General features: G+C 41.9%; 1 protein-coding gene across 4 annotated transcripts; it reads right to left on the bottom strand.

Moving 5' to 3' along the window:
* Positions 1 to 2,786: 2,786 nt before the first annotated feature.
* On the bottom strand, positions 2,787 to 18,471 carry SLC35F2 (solute carrier family 35 member F2). 4 transcript variants are annotated; one of them, XR_014949110.1, is made up of 8 exons: positions 18,254 to 18,471; positions 14,003 to 14,178; positions 13,325 to 13,452; positions 9,431 to 9,590; positions 8,151 to 8,215; positions 7,210 to 7,262; positions 6,391 to 6,545; positions 2,787 to 4,108 (listed from the first exon to the last, which is right to left on the bottom strand). XR_014949110.1 is itself a non-coding variant. In XM_085555801.1 (8 exons), the coding sequence occupies exons 4-8, from the start codon at positions 9,558 to 9,560 to the stop codon at positions 3,890 to 3,892; spliced, it is 714 nt and encodes a 237-aa protein (XP_085411927.1). In that variant the 5' UTR covers positions 9,561 to 9,590; positions 13,325 to 13,565; positions 14,003 to 14,178; positions 18,254 to 18,471; the 3' UTR covers positions 2,787 to 3,889. The 4 variants fall into 4 exon arrangements, 2 of the variants coding, with proteins under 2 accessions (XP_085411927.1, XP_015707718.3); XM_085555801.1 differs by having other exon boundaries at positions 8,059 to 8,215; positions 13,325 to 13,565; XM_015852232.3 differs by having other exon boundaries at positions 8,059 to 8,215.
* Positions 18,472 to 20,066: the final 1,595 nt, after the last annotated feature.

Genomic DNA, 20,066 nt, shown 5'->3' with positions numbered 1-20,066 from the left:
TCAGGTGTGTGGAGAAAGTCAGGCATGAGGTAGCACAGCAGGGGGGAATATGAAGAATGCATTTCACCTGGCCCATCTACCACTGTTGGGACATGGGCCAGACTATAAGCAGCCTCAGTCCTGGCTTTGAGCCTCAGTGTGCTCCAACCCAACAATCAGTGAGGTGCCAAGGTTTTCCCTCATAGTTTTCCCTCAGTTCATCAGCTGTAGCTGCAGTGATCACTCGGTCTTGCTGTGCAAGTTCTGCTGCTGGTATCAACGGCCAAAGAGATCAGCTGGAGATGAGGCAGAGAAGTAAAGTTTATTTTGAAAACAGTGATGTCATGAGCTTGAGTTTGCCAATACTGACCCCAGGTCCTACGTCTTAGATGAAAAAATCACAACTGTTCCTAACTGGTGGCTTAACAAAAATACATCAGTGTTGAAGGGCATGGGAACCTGCTCCCAGGGGCTGCTTATTCCCAGAGAGCTCTTCACTTTTTATAACCAAAAGCCAGCTCACAAAAACTTCAACTCTCCCACTTCCAGAAAAGGTGAAGTATTACTTTGGGAGTATAATATCAAGACTTTGAAGAGATGTTACAGCTTAACTAAAATAAATTTTATTCTGAAACAACCAGCTGCAATGTTTTGACCTCCGTTGTACAAGAAAGAATTTTCCTTTGGCTCTTTCCTATAAAAATCTATAACTTGCAGTTCTGAACTCTCTTATACAAGAGAAAAGCTAAATTGTATCTAGAGAGGAGTGAAGGGTGCACACAAATCTTGTTGAACTTGATATGGGTTTCCCATAGCTGCTAAGTTAATCTTTCTCTCGTCCTTCCCATAAATGGTTAATTTCCTACCTTAGATAGTCCTACAGATGATAATGGTGTGAGAATGGGAAACTGAGCTTGGTTGGGATCTCCAGACCTGGGTTGGTTCCACCCACGACTAGACACCCTAAATAAGAAATTCTGATAAGGAAATATTTGCATCTCCATAGGAGAGCTGCATCAATCCGTCCAAGGACTGTAAAGACAGAGCTCAGGATGGTGAGGCTCTGACACCTCCAACACTGTTTGTCTGATAAATGCTGGTTTAGGTGTAGTCCAAAGTTAATAATCACAGCTCATCAGATCTAACACTAAAGGTGACAAGAACTCAAATAGTTTGGTGAAAGACCAAGACAGACCCAGGAGACTTTGCTTCACCTATTTAGGAATCTTCTGTCTGCTAGTCAAAAATTTCTCATGACTGATCCCGTAACTTGTGCTGCTTCTCTCTGTCAAACTTCTGAAACTGACTGTAATGGATATTTACAAGACAGATATTTATAACTCAATGCAACAGCACATAATACATAATGTGAGAGTGAATGCTGCTGGCAAGAGCTGATACGCTTGTCCCAGACATCACATCATATAGAACTGAGCATGTGATGCACAAAAGGTCAGAAACCTTAAAATAGCTGATGTCCAAAAACTCATCGTCTCCCTCAAATTCTGGTGCAGATAATGTCACCATTCAATTACTGCTGCACTAATTCTTCCTTCTCCAATCCATCATGACATTCTGATGCCAGATCATTTTTGATGTCCTTGTAACCAAACCGTGGAGGAAGGCTGGATGTCACACATTTTTATTGAAATATTTCAGTTTAACACAAGTGACAACTGGTCTGTTTCTCTAGCTTACTCCACTATTAACAAGACACACATGAAAGAAACTTCCATGCACCTTCTCTCAGAGCTTCCAGATGATCTGTCACCTGTGATTCATTAACTGAATATTTACTTCCTCAGGAGAAATGCAGCTGTCACTTATGCTCTTAAGCAGTAAGTCTTTCTTAAAGAGCCTGTATCTGCTTCCTTCCTACCCACAGGACAGACAGTGCTCAGTCTAGCACCCATCCCATAGAGAGCAGGCTCCAGGACTCAGTGCCTTTTGCTTTGGACGCTGCAATTATAGGCTTCAAATACTTGTTCTGCCACGTGAACAAACAGGCAATGCAGCAAGTGCAACCACTTATTTTTTCCTTGATAAAACTCATTTTCTTGACTGTAGGCAGTAAAGTAGGATGCCACAGACAACCACTTGTGGCCAGTCACTGCCCCAGCACAAAATGAGTGAGCAATGAGGAAAAGAGGAAGTTGTGTCTTTTTCTCCCCAGTGTGATTTCCACGTCTTGCACAGAAATCTCTCTAAAAGACGCTCAGATCAGGTAAGATCTCTCTGATCATAGCTGCAAAAACACCTGTGCACCCAGACCATGGGCTTTCTCCACTCCGAATACTGAGTGGCGTTGCTGCAAAAATTGGCACATTTCATTACTAAAGTTTGGATGATGTTCCAATTTGTAATGCACACACCAAACTGTTTTCACTAGATGGTTCAGTGACATTCAGTCACACCTCTGCTACAACCACATCTGCTGCCTCAGCCTTTCCCTCGCTGCACCACAATTCAGAGTATCTGTGTCAGTGCAATGGACCCCGCTGCTTTCCTGTGCATGCTTTCGTGCCATGCTGCATATGCAGCCCATCTCACCACCAGAGATACACAGCTGCTTCAGCAAACTCCAGAGATACTGAAATGCCACCCAGCGACCACAGAAAGAAAATGCAGCAAGATTGTGCTGCAGGCTTGTTTCACCTGGGATTCATCACACCCAGTTGTATTGTGGATGGGAATGGTGGGTTAGGTCTGTCATTAAAGAAATCATTGGGTAAAGAAAATGAAATAATGTAATTTTAAGCAATAACAGAAATTTGAGCTTAAAAAGTAAATAAACTGAGAGCCAGCTCTTCAGCTGCTGAAAACTTTATTCAGTGTTGCTCTGCACACCTGAACTGTATAGATCTATACAAAAACAGATCCTTACATTATTTTACTGATGTTAAAATTGCAGCTTCAAGTATTTTAATCATTTTACTGAAAATAAAAGGAAAGGGAGGAAAACTACCAATGAATCTCCTGAAAGCACACAACCTTTTGAAGATTGCATCATTACTATTGCAATGAGGATTGGCTGAGGCCTTCAGTTGTTTTATGAAATGCCACTTCTATGCAAATCTTTCAGAAGAAATGCGTCCCACTTCAGAGAGAACTTTGCTGCCAAGCGAACTTCATTTCAACCTTTTTTTTTTTTGCTGTCTCATCCAGAAGAAATAAAATCAGTTCTTATGGAACAGAGAACTGACTTTGTCTCCTCCGCCTAGTGGCAGCGCATCAAACAGCAAAGCTGCTGGGAGAAAACATTACAAGCACGCATATACAAGCTGCCTAAATAAAACAGAAAATAAAACAGTTGTTCTCTGCAGCAGCCCCAGCTGCAACAAAGAATGCAGCAATATGAAGAGACAAACATTTAGCTGGAATGTAAGACACAAATGCCTCCATTGGACAAATAAGGTCCATTAGCATGTGGAGAGTGTGTGCATGTAACTTGCCTTGCAGCACTAGATCCCATGAGTGGCTCCTGAAAGACATCGAGGGTTCCTGGCACTGAGATGTGGGAACCATGCAGCCCTCAGACAGCACCTTGCAGATTCAGGTCCCTAATGCAGTATAAAGCATATCTACTCCATTTAGCGACCTGCAAGCTTTCTTTGGCTTAGTTTTTCCTCCCCAAGCATTTGCTGTTAAGCTAATGAAGCATTTAAAAATAAGTCTCTCACCTTGTAGAGACTCCACATAAATACTTTGTCTTCTTCAAAGGGCCAGATTTTCTGCAGGGGAAAATCAATATGGTTTTGCTGATTGAGGATCTGGCCTTTAAAGTTTATTCAGTGCATTAAAAACAGACCAGCACAACATACGCTCTGTCAGTAGAACAGTTCTCCAGGTTAATATTTATAGGAAATTTTGGCAATAAAATAAAAGCTCTGTTTTGAAAAGCTGCCATTTTTCAACCAGTGCTGACCACCACGGATTCTCCTTTCGTAAACTGTACAGCAACAGCTGGTGTTTCACTGTCATTTTCATCAAGCTTCAGAGCAGCATTGTCCAAGCCAGCACTGTGTGGCTGCGGCACAGTGGTGGGCTCTGCAGTCCGAGTTGGAGTGGAGCAATACAGGATGAAGCCCACCATGATGACGACAAAGGACAGGATATAAAGACCTGAAAACTGGCAGAGGAAAAAAGATGTGTTAAGTCTTTTCTCATGCAAAAAGATGCAAATGCTACCTTCTTTTAAGAAGGCAAAAGCCACCCTTTCTCTTAGATATATTTTAATAAGCTTGATCACCATGCTCTATACTCAAGTCTGGAAATCAAAATTTACCAACTCCATTTACCGATGAACTCGAGCTGCTGTTTTCCTCTGCACCTCCTCCTCAACACTATTGGGCAGGGGATATCTATGAATCTCAGCAAAAAGAACAAATAACCCTAACTGTGGTGATACCTAAGGGAAGCTTTTATACATATGAAAGCTAGAATGCTGCTCCCCAGAGAATTTTATTTCATCACATCTATTTTACCTCCTGTTAAGAAATAAACCTCTCCCTCCTACTACAAGTCACCAAAGCATCTGGCTCTCTGCACAACTCATCCATCTGCAGGGCCAAGTAAGTGGAACCAAAACTGGTTTGCTCTCTACATCCAGCAAGTCCATGAAGAGAGGATGATGGCAGCAGCTTTTACAAGGTGGGTGTCTGTATGCCTTACTGCAAGTGAGGAGTTACTGTGAGAGTTAAGGACATGAACTGCTGAGGTACGTCAGGCATTTGATTCACTATCACTCGCTTGCCTGTTGAAAGTCAAACAACTGCCAAGATTCATCCACCTTGAAAGGAAAATCAATACTTTCTTCATAATACCAGATTCAATTATACAAAGTGCTCAGGTTACATGCAGCCAAGAACATTTTTTTCATCAAGTTTGTGAAAATCTTCTGCACTGCCATTGCCAAACCACAGGTAAAGAAGTGAGATGATGTACATCGAGCATCTTCAGAGAAATACAGAATTGTAGCAGTTGGAAGGGACCTCTGGAAATCATCTAGTCCAACACCCTGCTAAAGCAGGTTCCCTACAGTAATTTGCAGTACTCCCTATTTTCAACACAGCCTGCCAAATCCCAAAATGTACCCACCCAAATCTCATCAGCTTCCTAAGATTTCCTTGAAAAATATGTTATATTCGTCAAGCAGCAAAGCTGGATGAAGTGAATGGAGCTGAAATAGCAGTAGACTGATCCCAAAAGAGACTGAGGGAACCACAATTAACTCACTTGAGGTGCTACTGGAGGACTGTAACTCCATCTAGTGTCAGCATTTTCAGTTTACTCTTTGCAAAGGAGTTTATTCAATAAAAATATTTGGAGACCTTAGATAACATCTCTTGAGGGTTGTGGCGTTATTGCTCCCTTTTTTGGCTGCTTCATTGTTTCTAAACACAGGTGAAAGTTCATATTTTCCAAAATATATTTTTGGAAGTGACTGAAAAGATATTTTTAATTCTTAAAATGTAAGTACAGTTCATTTCCTACATTCATCTAAAAAAGATGCTCTGTAGTTTTGGGCAGTTTGAAGCAAGTTTTGCAACCCAAAACATAAAAGAAAGCTGAGCTAAAAGTCTCCTGAAAATTAAAATCTAGCTGTCATTGGGTCTTACCATTCCAAAACTGGTTCTCCATAATGCTGAAGAGAAAGTAACCACATACAAATTAACTATCTTAAGCAAAGTTCACAAGCTTCTCATTAAGCCCCTTTAGTCACTGACTGACTGATCTGATTATTCCAATTGCTGTAATTTGCTATGTTCCCACAAGAGATTCCAGATGGAAAGTGTTGGGTGGGATGAAACATTTTCAGCGCTGTCATTAAGCCTGAACAGACACTGCAAAATGTATTGCAGGGAGCAGTACAAGTGATTGCCTTTTGGACAGCAATCAGAATAATCTATTTGCTTTTTTCTGTGCTTCAGTTCCTTTAGTCACCCCTCAGCAGTACTGAGAGCTTGAGTCTTCTCCTTGTTACGTCTGTAATGAACACAATACATTTCTAAAAGAAAATACTGATTTATGGAAATCAAGCCAAACTGCTACTCTTTCAGAACAGTCAGATTCAAACCCTTTCTTTAAGATGCTTGGAGAGATGAACCAAATCAACCACAGAGCTCTGCACAGGGAGCATGGCAAAAACTCTACCACTTAACATTGGGAAATTATTATTCTCTCTTAACAAACACACATATCCTATGAAGTGTGAAACTCTTTCGAAACATCACTTAACTGCCTAATGGTGCAATGCTGGGTAATTAACTATGAGTCCTGACTGACATCTGTCAATGATGACTGATACAAGCTATAGAAATTTACAACTGTAAACAAATGTTCAAGGGCTTGTAAAATGCTTTATCCATATTTTTGGAATAAAAACAAACTATAGGAAGAGAAAATACTTACTTTATAGTAAAACAAGAAGAGTCCAAAGAAAAGACTGTAGAGGTCTGCAGTAAGAATGCCCAAGTTGACCGAGGTTGCACTCGTAACTTTAATCACTACTGGCATGAAGCTGTACAGCCCAAACATACACAGGGCAAATACGATGAACAGTAATGCTAAAAAAAAACAAAACAAAATGACAATTTACTCCTCATGCAGAGAATAATAATCTTAAAGATCACTGATGTTCATCAGATGTTTCAAAACTCTACATGTTTATCTTTCAGGATAAGGACCGCTAAAATACAAGTAAATGTCAATTTAAGAAACACAACAAAAGTTCTTCTTTCCTGAGACCACCCAGTACTGCAAAAACAACTGCATCTATGCAAGATTGTGCTTGTTCTTCCCTAGTTAACACAACAGCTGTCTGAAGACATTCAGAGTCACGTTTCCTATTAACAGTTCTGTTGAGATCAAAACTTGTCACAAAACCAATTCCCCCCATACATAGGGGATATGTGCATAGTACATGTCCTTCACATAGGAAGGACAACAGAAAAATGTTGCAAAGTTCCAGTGCCAAACAAGTCTGTGATTAGATGATCTGGAGGAAAACGCAAAATCTGATCTCAAATTTTCACGTTCAACCCTACACATCTTTTGTCTTTGCTTCTTTGCTGAGCACTTCAAAGTTCACAGAAAATAAATTTCTGACAAGAGAACAGGAATGTTGCTCAAAATCCAGAGAAATAAAATGAAAACACCAGCATGTCAAATCTAAATGATAATCATTTTTTTCAGTGTTCTGAAATGCACATCATTTTGCCATACACATACCAATTTTCCAGTTCCACTGAATTTTCATTATATCCTTGTGTTCAAGAATGGCTCTAGAATTAGAGAAGAAATATAACAAGTAATAAATAAATAAACAAACATACCTTCTCTCATTCAAGAAGAGAAGTCAATGAGCAGAATACATAGGAAACATTTTGATTTGCAATCCCTCAATTTATGTTTTAAATGTTTTTGAATGGCACTAACTCCAACATCTCACAAGTCTGAAAAAAGACTTGAAAACTAAAGTGCCTGAAAGTCAAGAGCACTTTTATTTAATTCTTATGCCTTCTTCACAGGCTTTTTCATCCTTCAGAGATTTACTTTTATTTCATATACCATTTGAGGAAATCATTAACTATAATGATGAGAAATGAAGAACATAAAATTCATTAGTTAGGCTTAAGTGCATGTGGTCTATTATAGTTATTTGTAAGAGTATGCATGGCTTCATTTTAAACTGTAGTTTAATACAGAAGACCTCTAATGATTACGTCCTAAACCTTTCCACAAAGAAAAGCCATTAAGAAATATGTTCCTGCAAGCAGTCTTCAGTGTACTGCATGTCCTCATGAAGGTCAACAAAACTGAAAATAAAGCCAAGTATCATATGTATTCAGTTGCAGGAGCTGAGCTTTAGAATTGCTGTAATAACAGCAGAGCAAATAATAAGGATACAAAACGAATGCTGATCAGCAACAAAAACAAAATTCAAATAGAAGGAGTCCCATGTAGACCAAATGGACAGGCAACAAAGAACTAATTTAACAACAACATCATTTCATTGAAGACAAGCAATCATCTGTAGAATAGTCTTAATTAGTTTTAAAATAAATATTAGATCCTTACAGCTGTAGACCGCTGATAATAGTCCCAAACAAGCCCACCATTCCTAGAAACTCGACTCTGCTCAGATTTTTCACAATGTATTCCTCACTCACATTAGATATGGCATACAAAGAAGCACCCAGAAGAACTAAGACATCTCCAATCACCACGTCACTTCCTGTACAGAAATATTAATCCACAATAAGGGCAATGCTGCAAACACTTTTTTAAAAACAATTTTCCTTAAATAGACAAGCAAACGTATCTCCAAGCACCTATTTTCTTAGCAAGTAGGGAGAAAGAAAATGTCTATGTGCAAGCAGGTTGCTGTCTGACCTTGCTAACTGCTCATACCTCTGGTATAGTCTGGAAAGAGCTGAGCTTGATACCTACCAAGCCACTGCTGTACAGTGTGGTCCAGTTCTGCTTCTGCAAACATTTGGCAGTAAAACTGAAGTCCAGATTAGAGATGCTCTAGATTTTTCCAAGTACCCCTCCTGATTTTGCCATAAACACATCTGTTATTTGAGTGCGACCTGGGCTGGCTTTCAGGTTTATGGTAGATCTAAGTAGTTACTCTAGATGGGTGGTAGCGTGTGTCATGCTGTGCTGTGTGTGTACGATGCAAGTGGGGACTCACTGTAATACAACGGTTATCAATAAATACCATCATGCATCAGCTATTCTGCAACAGCTATTGCTGTTGTTTAAAACCTTGAATTGATTTCCAACTTCCTTCCCTAAGCCAGCTGGCAACCACTGCAAAGATATATCTGCAATATCACAGTATCACAGTCTTGTGTGGGTTGGAAGGGACCGAATATGAAGATAACCAACAGTAACAACACGCAAGTCACTGAGTAATGCTTGGGTGTCCAGCAGGGCAAAGAGCATTTTTCTCCCTTGGGGCCAAGATATTTGTATCACACAGAATTAAAGCTTAACCTGAATTTCTCTTTCTACCTTGCCTAAAGCAGTGGTCCCAGAATAATGCCAAAAAAGGTTAGCTTTACACTGCCTGATGATGGTAATGATACTTTCCTGTCCTGCTATTTGCACACATAGAAAGCTGCACATTAGAAAAAGTCTGCTCATAGGAAATTAAGATAAGGTCTGTAGGGAGAGGAGACATCTTTTCCTCAGACCATCTCACATGCAAAATGAACACGATTTCAAGAATAAGGCCTTTCATTAGGTCTGATAAACAGCAATGAAATTTAGCACCAGCATTTCCCTTTTAACCCCAGTTTATAAGCAAAGAAAATTTCACAGCTCCACAAGACATAACACTACACCCATCGCCCCTGCATTTGCTTCCCTTCCTCATTTGCAAGTTGGATCACTGTGGAAGCCATGACCCCGTTTTTTTCCTGTGCAATACAGAATTCCTTACCTTCACTGTCCTGCCTCCCTGCCAAAATGTCAGCACCCACCATTGTTCCGACACCCAGCAAGCAGACGGCAACCGCGATGAAATGGATCAGCCGGTACCTTGCACGGAGAATGAACCAGGACAAAGCCATCAGCACAGGAATTCCAAAACAATCCAGGAGCTGTGTGCACAGAGAATTAAGATGTTTAAGTTCATGCACTCCATGGCAAGCAATGACACTGACTTCTGTTTCCTTTCTTCATTACTCCCTTCCTGTGTGTTCCTCTACTCTTATACATCTTAGCCTCATTCATGCCGTGCCTATTTCTCCCTTGTCACTGTGGAAAAAAACTAAACAAGAGTTAGCTGTATACTTAATGCAGAAAAATGAGTAGCAGCATTAAATGGACATAATGCTCCAGAATAACCTAATAACATCAAGAACATTCAGCTAAACATAATTGGTCTAATATTTAATTAACAAAATAGACACTGTTTCCTAATTTGACTACAGAAAAATGAAGTGGATTTTCTGACCTGCCACAGTTGAGTTGAGTGCCATACATTAGGGACCAGGTTATAGCAGAACATGTAGTTAGCCTTCCAAAGTCTGCTCACAAATTAGTCTTAAACCCTTAAAACCTAGCCTCCTAAAAACCAGTGCAAAGGATGAGGGCCACGTCACTAGGACCATGGTAGAAACATTACAAATAAAGGCAACAGCCAGCAATCCTACCATGGCCAGCTTTGGCCAGCTTCTACCTACAACCATACTCTAGCGTTTATTAGTTCAGCCACTGCCCATAAGGATTTTAACAAAATAGACTCGATAAAGCCTTGCAAGCTTGAACTTTCATAGCTACAAATATTAAAGCCTTACCAGCACAGCATTAAAGAGGTTGTTACAGATTAAACCTTAATGGTTCTCCCTAATCCTTCCATGTATTTGTCTTTGTTCTTTGGACCATCTCCAGCTTGTCCAGCTTGAGAGGTGTGTAAAGGAACAGGCACTTGCCCAGGAGGTATTATCAGACGTTAGAACCACACAAGTTGTGATACATCATACCACATACTTCAGTGCAACTTTGCTCTATTGAAAAAGTAATATTCCTTGAGCTTCTACACTTTTCTCTATCACACCCTTTGTTAGGCTTGAAAAACAAAACAAAAGGAATAAATCAAATTATCAACAGCAAAGAAAAGCCCTATGATCATCTTGTACTTCCTTCTAATTTGACTTTTTTGACCAGTATCAAGAAGAGTCATTTATCTGTTTCATCAGCGAGAACAGGTCAGCTCTCATAACACAAGATTTTCTAATGCTCTTTTCTTCACAGGATCAAGATCAAAGAGGTGCAACATCACAATGAACTGTGACAATTGAACTGTTTAAAAGAATAAAGTTTATTTATTCAGGCTTTATGACATTTATAGTAGTACCACGGTACTGACTACGACTGTCAGTAGAGCCTCAGCAGAATCACCTTACTCAATCTCAGCCTATATTTTTACATGGGGGAGGGAAACTGTGTTGATTGAATTTATGAGCATTTTGACCCAAGTCTGGCTTTGGCCTCACTGTTTATAGGAAGGTTTTAAGGGTAGAGTGAGTAAATCATTAAAAGATGTTTTAATACATGGTTAATCAATTATCAGACTGTGGGAGGTCACTGGTTTGTTATAACTGCTGGCTCCAGGCAGCTCTGACTAAAGCTAAAGGCTAAAACCAAGCAGCTCACTCTGCACATTCCCCCTCATGGTTCCCAGCAGGCAGGTTCCTGCTGAATGCCAAGCACCCAGACTGTATTTTCTCCTGTTGAGGTTCACACTCTTCCACAAACTGATATTCACCTATAAAATTTCTCCACCTCAATTATCAACAGAGAAAATGCTATTTGTGCCTAATAGCTGATTGACAAACAAAATTGTAACTACACTGCCTGTGTTTCACTACGAAACATAGTCATACAGCAATAAAGCCACGTCCTCCTTCCAGCATGGAGCACACCAACACTGAGGAAGTCTCAGCCACAGCCCAGCAGGAGTTCCAGCTGTGCACCAAAGTATTTTTCTGTATTTACAAAGAAAGGAAAGCTGCCATCCTGATATTATCTCTAAAAACCTTCCCAACCCCTCCCTACAACGCTGGCATTTCATGACTAAAGGAAAACCAGGTGGGTTTGTTTTTTTTCCTGTGTTTGTGTGAACACATGGAAGCCCCTTGCTGAGCGGAAACCTATCTTTGAACAATAAGATTGAGCTAAGGGGAAGCTCCAGCCAGACAGAACTTTTATAGTAATTAAACTGCATTCAGGAAGGTCTTGAATACTCCTGCTTTACTCTTGCACCCTCTGAGCTTCCACTTACAGCCACTACTGAAGCCAGAGGCTCTGAACCACAGATTCTAATGTAACTGCAGAAGAGCTGACTGCTGACAGCAAATGCCTTGCACAGTAGCAAACTACAGGCTTTTTTGTGTTGAATCTCATTTCTGACAGTGATGGGAACCTGGTAACTTCAGAAAATGTGCAAGAAACCTGACTGCAGCTGGTAGTTATAGCAAATTCACAATCACTGACCTGGCACTTGAAGCACCAGTCTGGAGATTATCACATGCACATCTAGTAAATGTTTGAATCTGGCAGTTGGGACTCGATGACCCACTGTAGCTATTCTTCCTTACTGTCTATGAACGATATTGTGGGAACAGCTTTACTGCTTCTGAGAAGGATCAAAGTCCTGGCTTTTTCAGCTGTAAAGTGTATGATCAAACGGCATCTCAATTATCAGCTTAGCTTGATCTTGATCCTGAAACAAGCCATTCTTAAGACTGTAATTTCTGAGGCATTATTTGTAAGTAAATTAAAGACTTAATGAGCCATAATACATAATTATGAAGTGGCAATGCCACAAGAATAACCTGTAAGGCACATTACTATTCCTTTAACAGTACAAGAAAACACTACTACAGCTCTCTAAAGGGAGCCCATACCACAGGCTTTTATTGCTTTATTGGTATTTCTTTTAAATATTAACCCTTGTTACTTTGACTCAAGAACATTGATACCTACACATTCCTTTTCAACTAACAGCTAATTTTGTACGATACATTATGCCTTTACTTAAGTAAATGGGGCCAGGACATGAGCCACAGATCCACCACCATTGTTAAGAGCAGGCATAGGCTGGCACAGCCCCATCACCTTCCACTCTTGCTTCTGCACTGTCCCCTCCCTTATCCTAGCAGAAATAGTTCATGTCTGTGGAGAGTGGCAAAATCTGCTGCCACAGACCCGTTACTATTTTAGAACAGATGCGTCCTCGTGCAACAATGAAGTACCAAGCAGTGGCACTGCTGAGGAGATGACTGTTGACTGATATTTTGGCACACTGACCTCCCTCCCATCTTATAGTGAGTGTTCTGAAGTGCCACAGCCAAAAGTCACAGTGCTGGCCCCTCTCTGCATGCTCAGAAACACCAGCTGACTTCCAATATGTCCTCACATGTGGCATTACATCTTGCAAAGCTTCCCACTGCTTCTGGGCAGATCTGCCTCACTCCCATCATACAGAGCCCAAGCTGAGCCAGTGTTATCCGGTCTTAAATCTTTATATTGTATCATTAAAAAAAAGAACCCTGAGTGGCTGTCAGCAAAATCTTAGAAGTGCTTTCTATCAAAATAATTAGAGTTCAGCTCAAGATTTGGCACTGGGTAATATCAGCCAATTTTCTCCGCTTCCTGGAAATGTTACTCATGATGCAGGATGCTCTTCTCTGTACTGCAGAGAAAATAGATATTGAAAGGCTTTTTCAGGCTTAAATAGCTTCCATGTCTGTCCTGTGAATCTCATTTCAGAAATGAATCCAAAACCGCAATCAAAGCAGAAGTTCAAAATAGAGATAGCAGTGCTTACCTGTACACTTGTGAGAGTCGTGTATTGGTAGGCTTTTACAATCGTGTAATTGGCCTCAACATCAGCCAGTCCCAAAAGAATATACTTCCACCACCTCTGCTTCAGAATTTGAAGAAGACTGTCACCGCCTGTTTAGAAGACAGCAGCAGTCAATGTGTTTCTTTCAAATCAAATATTGCACAGGAATCTTGCTCTTAAGAAGTGTAAGTAATACTGTGATGTTGAATTTGGGTTGCATCTGCTGAAGGAAAGTATAACAAAAGTAAAATATAGCCTGGGAGAAGACCATAGAAATGGTGAAAAGCACAGACATTGTTCCAAAGAAATTATATATATATAAACTGGGAATGTTTAAAGATTAAAATAATACAATATAGCAACAATATTAAACAGGCTCTCACTAAGAATTTATTTTTTTTTTACAACAATGCCTATTTTCCCCTAATATGACACAGGACTTGAAATCAAAAAGAACAATATGAAACAAATATGAAGTGAAAGCAAGTTATGTGCACATTCAACAATGAAATTCACTCCCATGTGTTATTGCAAGCAGTAATTTCAGCAGGACCTTATAAAAAACTAGGCCAAGCATTGACTAAGTTCTGTAGCTTCAAACTGTAGGGGAAAAAAGAATTAAACAATGAAGCAGAATCTTTCATCCCGTATTTTACATACCAGTCCTAAATGCCAGCATTGTCGTATAAACTAGAAGAAGCAAAGAATAGTTGATAAAGCTTTGAAACATTGGAGTATTCACTTGGTAATGTTCTGCCAAGTACTGGCTTGTAACAGCAGTCCCACAGATAAACAAGGACAGCATCTGGCCCAGAAGTATGGTTTTCAAAATATACCTGTAAATATAAAAGACAACAAAGTAAGCTTAGAATTAAACATTCCAACTTATATATATATAATTATTTTACAGGGGAAAATGTTCTTCCATTGCACCAGCAAGCAGTGCTGTGTCTATACTGAAGGTCTCAACCACACGACAGCCAGCAAAAGTTGGTGAGGCTGGCCCAAATCAGCTACTAAAGACTGCAATCCACCTGCAAGCATCTCCACACAACTCAGCTGGGCAGGTTCAGCACAATGAAAGATCTATTCTCATCACAAAAGATCTTGAGTTACACCTCCTATCCTCCACTGCCTCATCTCAGCTTTCGTCACCAGGAATCTGCAGCGTGAAGAGTGGCATAACAGTTATCTCAGAAGAGACTTGAGCCTTTGCAAGTGAGTTGAGTCCCTAAGATGAGCAGCGCTATGGAAATACAAAAGCACAAAATACTTACTATGGATTTTTTCTGCTATAATTTGTTACATACTGGTGCAGCTGAGGATGGAGTTAAGAGCACAACTGTCCAACAATCATGCTAGTGTTCTAAAGTGCAATCCACAGCCAGGGGAAAAGAAAAGCTCACGCTCTTTCAATAGAAATTCCTCACATAATATAAAGTGACTATCCTAGGTGCTCCTAGACAGAGAGCCGTGCAAAGCTTACTGTATATCCTTTTCTTGCCATTGAAGCTATGCAGAGTCCTACCACCCTACTCACGGTGTGCACACTCACAAGTAATGTAGAGCAAGATCACCTCGGTGCTGTATTACCTGCTTGGGTCTGTCCATCTCTTAATTTGTTTACTCTGAAGACTTCCAATGAAATTTATCTGGCTGCATAACACAGCAAATTTCTTACTACAGAGTAATTGAGCAAGGAAAGAGCATCTCATTAGGATTCTACATCTACCCTGTGCCCACAGCTCTCTGCTGACAACAAACAGCAAGTCAATACAGACACGCTACCAGAAATTAATACCAATCATTGGTTTTTTTCCAACTTGTGTGACTTGAATGTAGTAATTACCACGTAACCCAGCTATGATGTGCAATCCAGCTATGATGCGATCCAGCTACAATGTGCAATCCAGCTGCCAATGTCATCTATAAGAAGGGTGTGTACTGGGGAGCCAAAGCCAACTCAAACCATGCCTCCCACACAACATGACTTCTTTGCATTGATTAAAATTCAGCTGCATGGAACTCATTTTCAGTTCAGCTTGATCTCAAAGTTCACCTGACTTTAAAAATGCTGCTGAATACCCTTTTTTTCCAAACCCACTTAGTTAAGACAGTGAAGTCCAGTGGTACTTCACTTCCAAGATAGACAAGTACCACATTTTGCTACAGCTCGCTTCAAGCCCCCCAGTAGTAGTGCAGATCCACACTGCAAGTTTATCTTAGTACAACCTTGTAAGGTTCGGTGAAGTGTGAATGCTTCATTCTGGTGCATGAAAGAGCAGCCTCATCTTCAGCACTCTCAATGCTGAAGTAAGCAGAGACTATGTTTCAGCTAGAATTTTATTGTGACTACTTTGTAGCACAGAAGTAACAGTACACACTGCTGCAAGGCATACTTATGTAAGGAGTGATTGCTGAAAAAAAAAATAAAAATAAAAATAATATGTATCTGTGAAACTACCCTTGGATCTCCCAGACATCTGCACTTCTCTATAGCAGAGGTCTCCATATGCAGTATTTTGGCACACTAGATAACAATCATGCTTCAGCAAGAAGAAAATTTACTGCCAATCAAATCTGACAACGATTCTGGCTTCAACTGCCACTTACTAAAACCAGCAGGATTCTCAATAGGGCTGACCCTCAGCTATACTAACAACTAAGTTTCTCCAGCTTAAAGCACCCAAGGAATTATGTTTTCCCATTGTTACCATGGGAAGCTTGGTGGCTGCCAGATCAGCAATGATTGCTATGTAGTTAATGTACGCCAAGGCACTCCTACTGCACGTCCCCCTACAGCACTGAAGACAAATGCAAGGCAGGGTCACTCTCACTGCCTCACTCTTTATTTTTCTCCTACTCATGGATTTTCATGCCAAAATGAGTTTCTTCAAACTCAGAAGCCATCAGCACATTCCCAGTGCTCAAGGCAGAAGTCCAGCACAGTAAGTCTACACGGAACGTGTGCTCCAGTGCTTTCCTTGTTCCGCATGAGTTCAGTGCCCACCAAACTTTCACAGCAAATTAGATAAAACACCCTTACACAAAGTGCTTTGTCCTCTGCCAAATTTCAGGGTAAAATTCAAATCCTATTGGCTACATTTTGCAGGACAACTTCTTATCAGGAAAACACGTGCAAGACATATATTTCCATTCATTTCACGATAAAGCTATTGATTAATGTGACTCTTATTAATAATTCATCAGGTTGGATTTGTTTGTGTTTTTTGTGTTTTTTTTTTTTAAACATTATTAATAATTAACTCTTCCATGCTAGAAATTGGTCTTTTTTAATGCATTGGTAAGGACTAAATCACTCTGGACTCTGATGATGCAAAGTGATCTGAGACAGCCCTTTAGTTATACTTTGTTTTTTGTTGGTGGTGTGGGCTCTTTTATGTTGTTGCCAGAGTTTTTAGCTTTGCGTTCATTTATTGGGTAGTTGTTTCTGTTTTGTTTTGCTGGGCTTTTTTGTTTGTTTGGTTTGGTTTGGCATTTTTACACTGCTTGTCAAGTGGCGATTCAGTTATCACTTCACCTCTCCCTTTAGAATTATAGGCTGATTTAGGTTGGAAATAACAGTCTAAGATCACCAAACCAATACACTGTCAGGCCATATAACCTGATTATTCCTATAAGAGGCTGAGAGGCATTTTGGGAACAAGTGAAGATTTGGCATAGAGTGCTCTCCATGGCCACTGCTGCTCCAGCCCACTTGGCAGGCAGCTCTCAGCAACATAAGATAAAACATATTCAGTTCATATATGAGAAAGGTAAAGAAACTGTAACAGGGCCACTGCTAACTTTTATTGGATATTATTTTAATAAACTCTGTAATTTAAATGATTCCCTCCCCCTCCCCCAAAATAAATAAATAAATAAATAAATAAATAAATGCCACTATTCAGAAATTAAAAACTGTATTGATGCCAGCAGTTAAACAGCAGCAGGTAAAGATTGGCAACACACCTCACATAGAGCCTTTACCTGCATTTCAGCTTCAGCTACTGAACCCTTCCTAAACGAGGGAAACAGAAAGGAGAGAGACCTTTGTTTGAACAGCCTCACACTGTTACCTGAATTGGTACAGGAAACATGAGTGCAGGATGAAACCTGTTTCATTACAATGAGCTGAGGAGAAAAATGGTTTCTCCAGTGTCAACCTTTTCAGTATTTCAATGTTCTGCTTTGAAACTGAGGTCAATTAATTTGTACAAGGCAAGGAACTGGAAGGGAAAACATCAACGAAGTCCATTTAATCTACTGTATGTGTTAAACCTCTGTATGACTCTGGCCTCTAAATCTCAAATGGCTGAGGCTGCAACCACATAGAAAAGAAATTAAAACTCAATTCAGTAGCACAGAGAAGCCCTTGGAGAAAGCAGCCAGGGCTTTATTTTCTTTGAAGCAGCATCCAGACTGAGACAATAGAGCCCTCTGGCAACACCACCAGTACCTGTGAGATTACTGAGCAGCTCCTACTAGTTCCATCTTGCTTTTTGGAGCAAGAAATGCAGGAGGAACAGAAAACTTGTAGACAGAAAAGAGAGCCAGGTTTCACCGTCTGGAGTAGATCTGTACTCGACCCGCAGCACCGGTAAAGCATTGAGAAACTGGAGGAAAGCAAGCAGTGCAGGCATTGCACGTGTGCCTGCGCTGTGTAAGTGGTAACATTAGTGGGACTCAGCCCCGAGCTGATTCCGGAGACCAGAGGAAGGGGAGCTCTGTCCTTCTAGACTCCACACTTACTCTCGGCTATTTGGTTCTGTTACCTTCTTCCCTCCCTGCTCCCTGCTCGTTCCCCCTCCCGACCCAGAGCTCCCAGCGCATGGGAACAAGCGCATCCCGGCCGCGTTACCGGGCCGGTTCCTCCTGGCTACGAGCCCGGCTCCACGTGGACTCACTCACCATGTGCACAGCTTGTCTCGTAGCAGCGCCAGCAGCCGGCGCGGAGCGGGAGGGGCGATGCCGGGCGGCGGCGGCGCCTCGGCCCCAGCAGCGGCCTGAGCGGCAACCGCAGCGCCATCCTCTGCGGTGCCGGCCGCCTCCATAGCGCCGCAAACCTCAACCCCGCAACGCCACAACGAAGCGAGAGCAGCGGTAACGCAGCCCGACCAGGGGCAGGAAGGGAGGAGCCACCGCCTGCAGCTCAGCGGAGCTTTGTGCCCGCCGAGGGGCCGCCCCTGGGAGGGGCATGGCTCGGACCGGGAGCTCCCGGCGGCTCCACAGCCCGGCTGGCCTCCACTCCTGACGGGCGGCCCGAGTCCCATCCTTGCTCAGCCCCAGCAGTTGCCTCAGATCTTCACCCTTTGATTTTACCCAGATTCTATACAGCCGTGAGCTCCTCTAAGCCTTCAGTCTTCTGAAGCCTTCTCAGCTCGGCAGAGAAGGACCTGGGGGTCCTGATGGAAGAAAGACTCAACATGAGCCAGCAGTGCGCTCTGGCAGCCCGGAAAGCAAATGGGATCCTGCGCTCCATCAGGAGAGGGGTGGTCAGCAGGGATAGGGAGGTGATTGTCCCTCTCTACTCTGCTCTTGTGAGGCCCCATCTGGAGTACTGTGTCCAGGTGTGGAGCCCTCAGTACAAAAAAGATATGGAGATTTTGGAAAGGGTCCAGAGGAGGGACAGGAAGATGATCAGGGGGCTGGAGCACCTCCCCTATGAGGACAGGCTGAGGGAGTTGGGCTTGTTCAGCCTGGAGAAGAGAAGGTTGCGGGGTGACCTCATTGCAGCCTTTCAGTACCTGAAGGGAACTTACTCCCAGGAGGGGAGTAAACTCTTCGAAAGGGCTGACAATAGCAGGACACGGGGAAATGGTTTTAAGTTAAAAGAGGGAAGATTTAGGTTGGATGTTAGGGGGAAGTTCTTCACTAGGAGAGTGGTTAGGCCCTGGAACAGGCTGCCCAGGGAGGTTGTGGATGCCCCGTCCTTGGAGGTGTTCAAGACCAGGTTGGACGGGGCCCTGGGCAACCTGATCTAGTAAATGTGTATGTTTGGTGGCCCTGCCAGGCAGGGGGTTGGAACTACATGATCCTTGAGGTCCCTTCCAACCCGGGTCATTCTGTGATTCAGTCCCCACCTTTGGTGTCAAGCACCACACATAAGGGTTTATCCTGCCCCAGTTGCCATCGCTTACATCTTAGCAAAAGGCACTCAGCTCACCTGGAGGAGCTGGTGGCATTTTGCACGATGTTGCTTTAGTGACTGACTTCTGAGGACACCCTGCCTGCATCACAGGTGATGGGCTCAAACCCCGGGTTCCTAATGAAAGGGGGAAAAAAGAAATCCTGTTTTGACTCTCACAAGAAATCAGTCTGTCAGGATTAGCTGTGATCGTCATGAGTCAGGTAATGCTGGTTCTGATTTTCCATAGTCTAGAATACGAATAAGAGTGCAAAGCTGAAGCTGAAATAGCAGACAATGCGTATGTGGTCACAACTGATCTCCACAGCTGTGCCATTCTCTTTGCCTTGTGGTGTTTTTCACACACACTGGCAACCTGCTGATTCTCCAGAGGTGGGAAATGAGTCTCTGGTGCCTTTTGTCTCCAGTGAAGCTCTTGGAACCGCTCAGCGCAGGTGGGCTGTGTCTCACGGGTACATTTGTTAGACTTTGGGACTAAGTTCAATTCACAGTGTGATAAACTTCGCTATCTGAGCCAGGTTTTATGGCCTGTGGGCAGGCACAGCCATGAATGCAGAAATACCTGAGATATCTACA

This window comes from Coturnix japonica, chromosome 1 (assembly GCF_054131305.1).
Source record: "Coturnix japonica strain WE chromosome 1, WE-NBRP24, whole genome shotgun sequence".
NCBI lineage: Eukaryota > Metazoa > Chordata > Aves > Galliformes > Phasianidae > Coturnix > Coturnix japonica.
This window is presented reverse-complemented; position numbering and strand designations above follow the sequence as displayed.